Here is an 11,648-nt window from a genome sequence, read left to right on the forward strand (position 1 = left end):
CATCATATCACCCAACCGGTTCTTTCGACCGACCGATCTTTAGCAATGATCTATGGAGTCAAAAGATGTTGCCTAGGAATGAAGGAATAGGCAGGCTACAGAAATCCATAATCTCAAGTTGATTCAGGCTAACATGTGTTATCACACTCAAAAAAATATGTATTTAAATCGTCCGTTCAAAAAAAAAATCAGAACAAAGATAAGAATTATTAATTTTCTTTTTGACATTTGCTCACTGCGTTCAAGAAGCCTCATTTTGAGAGGTTGCTCCCACACTGTTGCTGGTGAGACCGATCCCTGACCTTTTCTCCCTAACTTCACCCCTATGTGGTGAGACCGATCCCGACCTTTTTTCCCTAATTCACCCCTGTGTGACCAGTTAAGCTATGAATAGAAGATTAGCAGGGGAGATATGTCTTAGCAGAAATTGTGGATTTATAGTGATAACAGTATAAGAGTATGATAATCTTGACCTCAAGTAAAGCATATTGTGCATCCTATAACGTCGCTAAAACGGCACATTTCACTTAATAATGGTGCCATTAATTAATGAAGTACAGAGAATTGTGGTCATTTCACTTAAAACTGAGACCACTATTTCTGAGTGACAACTCAATGTACTCTCATCAACAATTCAACATTCATCCGTAGCAAAGAAAACTTTGCATTGTTCCACTCCGAAAGCTCAGTTAATTCTTGGGTAATATATTATGAACAAGGATACAACATTGTGTTTGACACCTGATGTGATAGGCTACTATACATTGATCCTCTTACTTAATAAGTTGTTGAGTCAGAGTAATTGGGCAAAAAAATTTCACTTTTGTGAGCAAAACAAAGAAAATTTTGTCATATATGCCTTTGAGCACTAAATTTTGGCCAGTTACTTCATGCCAAATTTATAACTTTTATGTATTCATTAATGACTACTTGGTATTGATAATTTTCTTTATTAATTCACCTAATTTTTTCACTTATTTACTAATGTTATGAAGCAGAAATATCATCCATCATAAATTCATCAGTTAAATATCAATGGGGAGTTGAAATTAATCTTACTGAGAGCAAATCATATTGTTTTGAAGATATTAGTTAATGTTGAACTCCAACCTGAAAGTCCCTCGTTACCTTATCCCTAGAGTCTTGCGGAGAAGCTAAGGTAAATCACGCGAAGGGTTTCAATGAAGCAAGGACCATCTTTCAAAAAAAAAAAAAAAATGAAGCAAGGACCATGGTTTGAGTCATGACCCTTGGTGTTTAGAAGATATTGATTAAGGTTGAATGTCAAGTTCAAAGCCCCTTCATTGAGTTGTCTTTAAGACTTTGTAAAGAAGGGAAATGTTAAGATAGGCTTCAGTTAAACAGAAACTAGACTACGATTTGAGTACGTTATGACTCATGATGTTTTGAAAATATTAGTTAAGATTGAATCCTAAACTCTGAAGGTCCTTGGCCTATTGCATGGTCCTTAGGATCGTAACGAGGCAGGGACCACCATTTAATTTAGGATGCATGGAATAAAAAATGATACACATAAAATTTTTCCAAAGACCAAGGCTGTATAAGGCAGACCGCAGACATCTTGGTCATGCCAAAGCAACCAAGCAATATTCCTTCAGTGAAACAAGGGATTGTTGCACTTTCCATCTGTCATCTTTTCCATATATTCCAAGAAAGGAAAGCAATTCAATGTGAAGTTTACATGTCCCACCAACAAATATTTTAGTCAAAGATAATATAAACTTAAAACCTACTCCTAATCCACACTCATCTGGATTGTTGTCAATAGGCCACACACAATTTCAGATCTACAAAACTCATTGCTTGGATCAATCACATTATCCCTTTGCTCATCCCACATTATTTTTAAGATGACTAGATTACGTTAACTCGTCGCCACCACCCGAGAGTGCGTATTAGGAAAATTCTACTCCTGTGTGTACTGACCCGCAAACCATTCAGGAGAGGTAAACTGCACTAAGAAAGTTCGGCTCCTGTGTGTACTAGCCCGCAAACCATTCAGGAGAGGTGAACTACACTAGGAAAGTTCGGCTCCTGTGTGTACTAGCCCGCAAACCATTCAGGAGAGGTGAACTACACTAGGAAAGTTCGGCTCCTGTGTGTACTAGCCCGCAAACCATTCAGGAGAGGTGAACTACACTAGGAAAGTTCGGCTCCTGTGTGTACTAGCCCGCAAACCATTCAGGAGAGGTGAACTACACTAGGAAAGTTCGGCTCCTGTGTGTACTAGCCCGCAAACCATTCAGGAGAGGTGAACTACACTAGGAAAGTTCGGCTCCTGTGTGTACTAGCCCGCAAACCATTCAGGAGAGGTGAACTACACTAGGAAAGTTCGGCTCCTGTGTGTACTAGCCCGCAAACCATTCAGGAGAGGTGAACTACACTAGGAAAGTTCGGCTCCTGTGTGTACTAGCCCGCAAACCATTCAGGAGAGGTGAACTACACTAGGAAAGTTCGGCTCCTGTGTGTACTAGCCCGCAAACCATTCAGGAGAGGTGAACTACACTAGGAAAGTTCGGCTCCTGTGTGTACTAGCCCGCAAACCATTCAGGAGAGGTGAACTACACTAGGAAAGTTCGGCTCCTGTGTGTACTAGCCCGCAAACCATTCAGGAGAGGTGAACTACACTAGGAAAGTTCGGCTCCTGTGTGTACTAGCCCGCAAACCATTCAGGAGAGGTGAACTACACTAGGAAAGTTCGGCTCCTGTGTGTACTAGCCCGCAAACCATTCAGGAGAGGTGAACTACACTAGGAAAGTTCGGCTCCTGTATGCACTAGCCTGCAAACCATTCAAGAGAGGTAAACTGCACTTGGAAAGTTCGGCTCCTGTGTGTACTAGCCCGCAAACCATTCAGGAGAGGTAAACTACACTAGGAAGACGGGATCGGTGTGTAACAGGTGGATGAATGCTATTGTTCTATTTGCAGACAACAATGTGTGCAGATTTTCCAAGATAGAAACAAAAATATAGACTTTTTTGTGTGAACATCCATTGATTACTACTAGCTAGAATTGAAGCTGCCATTAATTTTCCACTGATAGATGGATGGATTACAGTAGTCAAGCTAAGAGAAAACATCCTAGTTAAGGAAAATTCAAAACCTTGTACCTCTGAACATTCAAACATGGTTTGCTCATCAGCATGGGAAGCTAAGAACATCATCATCATCATCATCATCATAAGGAGCAGGAAGGTTGAGATCTATCAAAGCCCCTCCAGTTCTTGATAGCCCTTGTTTCATGGGGGTAGAAGTGGAAGCAGAACAGGCTTCTGGGCTAACAATTGCTGACACTGAATCTGCAAAATGTGATCTTTTGTGTCCACCCAAAGCTTGCCCTGAAGAAAACACTCTGTAACAGATTGGACATTCATGGATTTTCTCCTTCTTCTTCTTCCTTGCATTTCCTTCTTCATTTGGTGAACTTTCTAGAAGATTCTTTTGGGCTCTGATCTTCTTGTGGCTTGCCCTGTGCCCTCCTAAGGCCTGATAAGATCTGAACACTTTGCTGCAAGCTTCACATCTATACCAAGATTTCTCCTTTCCCTTAATTTTCTTCACTGCTTTTACCAATTCAGAATTTTCCCCTTCTTCATCTCTTATCCATTTGTCTTTTGACAACATCATTAAACAATATGCCACGTGTTCTTCTGGGGAGGTTTCTGAGATTGAACTGCTCACCATTGATGAAGTTTCAGAGATTCTTGATTTCTTTACCCTTTTCGATCGCCGGAAAACCCTCCCTGACCCACTTTCGCTCTCCGTGTCCTGCACCACCACCGAACCGCCGCCTCCGCCACCGTCGCCTCCGCCGCCGGCGGCGGCGGAAAAAAAGCTGTCTTTTTCTCCATCATCCGTTTCTGAAGATGGGTGTTTCGATTCTGCGTAAAGATTGGCCATGTGAGATCTTATGTGGCCACCCAAAGCTCTGCCATTGCCGAAACTCCTCGAGCAGAACTTGCACTTGTACTTCTCCATCAAACAAGGCGACCCAAACACGAAAAAAGCGATCTTTTTGATGTTTTTACCTCACTTTTCTTGGCACATACACCCAGTGCGTGTACTGCGTGTTTTTTTCTTGAAAGGCGGGGTGTTTTTGAGGAGTTGGAGCAGAGGGTGAACTGAAAAGGAGTAGGTGACAAGCATTTCTCTTCCACTACTACTAGAGGAGAGAAATATAAACACAAATACATACACAGATATTTAGTGCCAATGGCGTACTAATTAGGCATGTAAGTTTTGTAAAAAAAAAATTAAAATTAAAATTAAAGAGTTGAAAAATAGGAGATTGGGTTTCAGAGTTGAAAAACGGCAAAAGACAATTAATTAATGAGAGCTTAAGAAAAATCAAAATCAAATAAAGAGTCTGCATGAAGGCAGAGAGAGGGGGCGGGGGACTGGGGATGGGGTGGGGGGACATGTAACATTCGACTTTTTAGCATTTATTTCCTTCCCATCTTTGACATTTCCTAAATAGCCCTTCATAATTTGCTATTTTATCCACCAAAAGTGGAATTCAATCCCCCAGAGTCCACGTTCTGACTCAACAGGATAGTCCGACCCCACAAGATAATGAATATGTAAATTGCAATGACTCAATTGCTCGTTAGATACCCACCACATGATCACATTGGCTAAAACTCTCAAACTGCGGTTATCAATGCTCGATCTTGTGTCTTGTCCACACCACCTACTACCGATAAAGGTGTGCATTTGTAAACCCGACAAAGTTGCGCTTAACTTTTTGTAATGACACCACGATCTATAATGTATGGGGTAAGTCTTGACATGATGCTTGCCCTAAATAGGATTGTTACGTTTTGTCATTTCCTTAGCGGGTTAGTGAGATTATTTGAATTATTGTAGGGCTCAAATTATCTAATAAAGCTAGTGCCTAATCATATTGGAGCATTGGGCTGGACTATATACATTACAACTCCAATTACTATTACTTATTAGACAAATTCTTAGGATGAAGTTTTTTGTTGGCCATAATCCAATCTTCTTTTCCCAGTGGAGATCTAAACCTCAATCGTCCACATATTGGTAGTCACATGGTCATCACGTCTTTTTCTTCTAATCTCACATCGAAGAAGTATAAGTTTGAATCCAAACTTAAAAGCATTGCTTAGGAGACCGATGGAGAAGGTAAATTGTTGCTGAATGTGCCTCATTTAGCATACATACATGCCTCTAGGGCAATTGTTATACCATGAACCATGGTTTACCTCGACAGACCCAGACCCATAGTACAAAGGATAATACATATTACAATATATACTTAATTTGTAGTGTAGTATAATTAAGAACTTGGCAAGTGGTTTAAAAAGAAAAAAAAAAAGTGGAGTGTAATTATAGAGATTCCCCATTTCCAACGTTTGCAGAAAACATGCCTGGAGTTAGAAAAACAAAAAGACAAATGGTTTCACTCTTTGTTTGGCAGTGAGGTTTTGCATGTCTTTGGGACAGTATAGTATAGTATAGTATGTAGTGTCTGCCAAAAATCAGTTTGGTAAGTGTACGTACTGTGTGCTGCCCTAATTTTCTGCATAAAACCATTTCACCTCTGCCCCTTCTTCCCATTTTGTTCTATATCAACTTCTGTAAATTTTCTTTCCATCTTTTCTTTTACTAAAAACAAATTTGAACAAGAAATTCAAAAAAAGTAGACACAAGGTTGTTGGCAAACCAACAAACATGTTTCATTGGGCTTACTCACCCTAATAAACTAAATTATTATTATTACTACTTTTTTTTGTGACAAGAGAAATCTGAAACTACTATTCGAAGGTGTGTATGGGCTTTTGTTGTGTCCTTAGGAACGATCTTGGCCACTTTGTTGCAGCAAAAAGGGTCTCAATGGATGGGGATTTTTACATCAAGAGAAACTGAAGCATTGGCTATAAGAGAGGCTCTGAGTTTGGTTAAAACTCCACAACTTTGATAACATTCAAGTTGAAACTGACTCACTCCAGGTTGTAACCAAGGGAGAATCTTCATTCCATTTGGTTCTTAATTAGGGATATAAAAAGAAACTTATGAGTGGTACGGTTAACTTATGAGTGATTTATTCAACTGTTTTTTTTCTTTCACTTAGCAATTTGTAAATTAGACAGTACATCTGTTACGTTGGCGAGGTAGTTTGTTTTTACTTTGATTGCTCGGAGTGATTTTGACACTCTCCCTCTTCTATCATTTGTAATGTGTTACTCTTTGATTTGATGGAATGAAATCGTGTTGTTTTTCAAATGACACCAATTCATCTTGTCTGGGGAAATTTGTAAATGGTATATATGTATATATATATGATTCAAATTAAAGAATAAGAGATGTTTCTTTATGTATCATAGAAGGCCTTAATTAGCAATAAATTAACAAAATATACATTATATATATGATGATGAAAAGAATTAAAAGCATATGTATATCAGTATATGTATATATATAAGTATAAGTATATGTATTTGCACTCCTCCACTATCTTCTCGAGTGGCTATGGGGTTAGGGTATTTCACCATTCCTCCACTATTTTGTGAAGTCCGAGTGTGGGCCATGGGTGAGGAAATTTGAATTTCACCCATATGTATATATTTTTGCAAATAATACATTAATAGTGTGAAGGATCAATCCGCAGCTGCAGAACCAATTCCCACTTGCAGCCATTGCGAAGAAGAGCTGCCGCCCTTACTGCTACTGCTTTCCTTTAGCCCACTTATCCTCGCGAACTTCAGTCTACTGTCTGCTTCATCGTCGTCTCCGATGTTGTTGATATCGTTTTTGAGCCTCTTGTTGTTAATGTTGTTGTTCTTGTTGGTGTCTGGGTCCGTGAACCAGGGCCGGTGGAGGTGAATCTCCGTGGAGACTTCGAAGCGGTTGATGGAGGGGTTTCTGAGTCGGGAGATATCGTCGCGGTGGCGGTCACCGCCGTTGGCGGGGAGGTTGAGGTTGAGGTCGAGGGCGGCGGCGGCGTCGGGTTTCTTGGTGGTGTCGGTGGTGGGGTCGTGGAAGTGGAATTTGGCGATGGAGGTGTCGGGGGAGTAGGCGTTGGAGGTGATCCAATGGCAGCGTTTGTGGCCGCCGAGGGCTTGGCCGGTGGAGAAGACACGGTGGCAGATGGAACATTCGTGAACTTTCGTTTTTCTTCTAGAAGATCCGCCGCCGCCGCCGGAGGAGTTGGCGAGGATCGGGAATTCATCGTGGGTGATCACGTCCTCCTCGGCCAGGCTGTCGGATTCTTGTACGTCCTGTTTGGCAGCGTAGCACCCTTTCACTTTCTTGTGGCTCGCTCTGTGTCCGCCTAACGCTTGGTGCGACGTGAAAACTTTCTTGCAAGCTTTGCATTCAAACAGCCCCTTAGAACCCGCCGATTTATTGCCCCTTTGTTGCGCCACCCCAACTCGGGGCGCGAGGAATTCCCCGCTCCCCATCGTATGCCGCCTCTCCTCCTCCTTACTAGCGGAGGAGGAGGACTCCGCCGCCGCCGCAGGCGGCGGCGGCGAGTACACCCTAGAATTCGCCAAATCCACCAAACATTTAGCAAAAAGCAAATCCTCATCCTCGCTAGACAAATACCTCGCCCTCAACGATCTTTTCCTCTTGGACCACCCGTGCCCTCTCCGGCCGAAACTCTCGTCGGCGTCCGATCCCGGCGACGACACTAACGACTCATCCTCCACGTCATCACCCGACCCGCATTTTCCGTGCTCTAGAAACGACTTCCATGAAAAGAATTCCTGCCCGCAATTCTCACAAACCCTAACACTTTTCAACCTATTAGGGTTCGTCCTCAATTTATACATCCTCTTGTTTGTATTGCTCGCCATCGCCTCCCAATCGCTCACCGGATCGTCGTCGTCGTCCACGTAGGCGCTCTCGTCTCCGATCCCGTGAGCTCTCATGTGCCCTCCCAGAGCTCTCCCGCACATAAATCCCTTCTTGCAAACCCTACAATAATGCTTAAACACAGCATGCTGTTGTTGCTGTTGCTGTTCTGGCTCGATGCATGCAGCCATGATTGATTGATTGATTAACGTGAATTGAAGACTGATCGATAGCGTACAAGCATGCATGCATGCATGGTGTTAATGTAGTAGGGAAGGAGTTGTGGGTGATATGATGATAGAGGGGAATGGAAAAAGAAGGGATAGGCTAAGCTAGTTTTTAGAGAGAGTAATGGGTGTGTGGATGGGAGTTGAGAGGCAGAGAGAGAAAAAGGAGTATTGAGTGGAGAGTAAGAGTGAGAGATGACAAGTGGAAAAGGCCCAACCCAGTGTTACTATATCCCACGAGACAAACTTTTTTTGCATGTTTTCTTCTCCTTTTCTTTTTCTTTTCAATTACAATCCCTATATAATTCTTTTCCTTTTAAAACTTCCAACAATAATTTTATTTTAAATTAATTAAAATTTAATGTAGTTATTAAAGGTTAATGATCAGAAGTCTAGACACAATGAGGCTTAATTTGTTGTGAGTTAGAGTTGAATTCGAATTAGTCTTATAGTGGTGGAGATATCATAGGTTAACATGCAACAAAATAAAAATATCTCTAATGTGTAAATGATTTGAATTGATGGGTTTGATATTGACGATCTACGTACCACTCGACCTCAACCCAAGTTGCTGGTACAAGCCCATTTTAGTTTGAGACTGATCACTTATGAAAGTTATAATTGAGAAGATTTAGTCCAATTTTAAGAGATTGTTTTCTTTACACAAAATTAGGATATTACTGCAACTTGTAATTAATGTCCTTGATTTAAAGAATTTATTTTTTATATTTAGTCCAGAGCACCTTAATTGATAATTTGAGTTTTATAAATACACTAGAAAAGGGCTTAAGAATTTTTTATTTTTTTTTAGTATGCACAATTAACTTGAAATGCATAATCAAATGAATTGGAATAAATTTATACTCCGCAGTTGAATAATTTTATTAATTAAACACATCCCTGTTATTACACGTAAATTAAACTAAAACCTTAATGAAACAGATCATCAGAATTACTAATTTAGCCAGAACGATATGTTCCTCCGGGCCGCCACCCAGCCGGGATGACATTGCCGGCGACGACAGATTTGCCGGAGTCGCCGGTGACCTTCAGGGAGAACGGCGCGTTTAGTCTCGACCGGGAGTTAAGCTTCCACATCGCTCCCCAAGACTGTTTCATGTCGGTCCAAACGCCGGAGTTGCCTTGCTTCAGTTGAACGGCCACGATGTTGCCGTCTCCTTGCGCATATTGAATCACCGCTGCAAAATAGAAGGGGTTGGACCCCGGGTCTACTCGAAAGGTCAGTGTTTTACCCCGGTGGTGGCACTCAGCTCTATATATTTATACAACAATATTTGAAATTACAATTTTTTTTTTTAATACGGAGTACATGGGAAGGAAAGAGAAGTATATAAATTTAGATCTAACCACTCTAATTACACCAACAATGCTAAATCCAGGCAAAGACCATGTGGTTAAGCGACATGAAGTGACTCTCCTAAATGAGAGGTTATGAGTTCGCCCCTAGGGGTGATATTAACTCGTTAGGCTTAGGTAGGTTGAGTAAGTATATTCGAATAGAAAAATATAAGGGGGTGTTTGGTTTTGGCTTATCAGCAAAATTTTAACAGTTTGACCTACCATAAACTATTTAGAACTGTTTGATAAATGACTTATGCCTTGGTTGATTGAGTCAATAAGCTGAAAATTAAAAAGCCGATGAATGTGACATTTTTTATCAGCTGATTGGGATCAATTGGTATAGTCATTGCATTATTATTACCCAAACATAAATAGTAGACTAGCACTAATAAATGCATGCGCATATATAAGATTACCTTTTGTATTGAATTTTGAGTTCCCCGGCAGCACGGAGCTGATTGGATTTGCCGGAAACTGCCATGGCTCCAAAAGCAGTTACACTCAAATCAAAATGAGTTGATTCTTTTACACATCCCGGACACTCGTCGGTGATAACCACTCTGATCGGTTTCCCTGAACAAGCTTTATTTGCTGTGCACTTTACCTACACACACCAAAAAAAAAAATTAAAAAAAATAATATATTGAAAATTCCAAAAGAATTAAAAAAATAATTTTTTTAATATTGCAATAATTGTTGGGAAATATGCACACAATGTCAAACGGAGACCGGCAACCTTTAGAAACCAAGAAGAAAAATGGCCCAAGAGTCGTGCTATAAAACACTGCCCAGACTTTCTTGCGCCCTTATTTCTTCTGGTTCCCAAGAGGAATATTATATTCTTAAATATTTAATTGTTATATAAATTGATTTACTTCATAACAAGCTCCACATCCTTTGCCAGATTTGAATAGAGAAGGGCCACCAGCTGACACAAAGGAAGAGAATGGTGGTTGTTCTACCGTGCTTCCATATCCACAAGCTCCACCTATTCATGTTCCAAACATAAAATTTAATTTAAAATACTGGATGATTTTTTTTTTCAAAAAAAAAAATAGAGAATGTAATTATTTGTACATTTGAATCGCAATATTTTAATGTAAAAAACAATCCTTATTTAAAAAGGAATGGATAAAATATCGGTTAATCAGTAATAGGCAAACATAATGTATATATTACAAAGAAAACAAAAAAAAAAAAATTATAGATTTAACAATTGATTAAATAGCTAAAACTAAAATACTTATTGGAGCAATTTATGTTTGATTCAGACATGGGAATTGGAATCGGAATGAGATCAAATCAAATACTTAGTAATTGGAATGAGTTTTGGTGAAAATATTTTACATATTTCGTATTAGGATGAAATTGAAATAATTATCAATATTGATGTTTGGTCACATATGACCCTAGAATCAGATTAAAGAATGTGTATGACTTTCATTGGCATTCCTTATATCTTACATACAAATTCTTTCGTTGATAAATTTGATTTTTAATATAGAGATGCATCATGCATGCAAAAGGAGTTTGGTTCATTTGACATGCACGCTCACGTTGAACCTTATGAATGAAACATTAACATATATTAAAAGAGTTATTTTCCAAATGATATATGACTAATGTAGCTATAAAAAAAAAATGCTTCTTATCATAGTATGGTTTTATCTCAGCCATAAACTGAGTACAGAGATACAAAACGAGGTACCATTACTTCCGGCTCCATTTACGTACCATTACTTCCGGCACCATTAGGGGGGCCATACCACGTCGCACCGGCTGGTGACCAACGGTTATCAGATTCTAGTTTCGATAGGTTGAAGAGTTTAAGATTGGAGGAAGAACAAGAAACAGAAAAAACAGAAAGTATTACTAAATAAATAATAAAGTAAACCATGATTTACTTATATTAAAAAAAGTTGTGTGAAAATGGGTTTGATGAACAAGTTATTTATATAGAGATAAGGGAGGGGTATAATGTCATTGCAATACCAACTCGAACTTTTTCTTCTCAAATTAAATGCCTATAAATGGTATGTGAGGATCTATTAGGGTTTTAATTCCATAACTGTTTGTATTTACTTTAAAATTAAGGTTTTTGAAATTAATTAAATTACATTATTTTTGTATTAATTGACCAAATTTGTGTTTTTACGTTAATAGTGCTTGAGCCTTTCCAAATGTTAATTAACTGTTACTATTTTATTTGAATATATA

The 11,648-nt window shown here is 39.4% G+C and overlaps 2 protein-coding genes across 2 annotated transcripts; both read right to left on the minus strand.

The window, feature by feature from the left end:
* Nucleotides 1-3,025: 3,025 nt before the first annotated feature.
* LOC116017746 lies at nucleotides 3,026-8,033 on the minus strand. The gene is made up of 2 exons (XM_031258376.1): nucleotides 6,665-8,033; nucleotides 3,026-4,049 (listed from the first exon to the last, which is right to left on the minus strand). The coding sequence occupies exons 1-2, from the start codon at nucleotides 8,031-8,033 to the stop codon at nucleotides 3,160-3,162; spliced, it is 2,259 nt and encodes a 752-aa protein (XP_031114236.1). The 3' UTR covers nucleotides 3,026-3,159.
* A 996-nt stretch (nucleotides 8,034-9,029) lies between these two features.
* LOC116017748 (putative expansin-B2) lies at nucleotides 9,030-11,328 on the minus strand. The gene is made up of 4 exons (XM_031258377.1): nucleotides 11,166-11,328; nucleotides 10,307-10,419; nucleotides 9,848-10,035; nucleotides 9,030-9,342 (listed from the first exon to the last, which is right to left on the minus strand). Exons 1-4 carry the CDS (start codon nucleotides 11,326-11,328, stop codon nucleotides 9,030-9,032), a joined length of 777 nt encoding a protein of 258 aa, XP_031114237.1.
* Nucleotides 11,329-11,648: the final 320 nt, after the last annotated feature.

Source organism: Ipomoea triloba, chromosome 4 (genome assembly GCF_003576645.1).
Source record: "Ipomoea triloba cultivar NCNSP0323 chromosome 4, ASM357664v1".
Taxonomy (NCBI): domain Eukaryota; kingdom Viridiplantae; phylum Streptophyta; class Magnoliopsida; order Solanales; family Convolvulaceae; genus Ipomoea; species Ipomoea triloba.

Excerpts from the sequence above, each read along its gene's own strand:
- LOC116017746 (XM_031258376.1), bottom strand. The coding sequence starts at position 8,033 with ATGGCTGCATGCATCGAGCCAGAACAGCAACAGCAACAACAGCATGCT. Across the intron at positions 4,050-6,664 it reads ATGGCTGCAAGTGGGAATTG|GTAAAAACATCAAAAAGATC; the intron begins GTTCTGCAGCTG and ends AAGAAAAGTGAG.
- LOC116017748 (XM_031258377.1), bottom strand. The coding sequence starts at position 11,328 with ATGGTTTACTTTATTATTTATTTAGTAATACTTTCTGTTTTTTCTGTT. Across the intron at positions 10,420-11,165 it reads TAATGGTGCCGGAAGTAATG|GTGGAGCTTGTGGATATGGA; the intron begins GTACGTAAATGG and ends GAACATGAATAG. Across the intron at positions 10,036-10,306 it reads GATGTGGAGCTTGTTATGAA|GTAAAGTGCACAGCAAATAA; the intron begins GTAAATCAATTT and ends TGGTGTGTGTAG.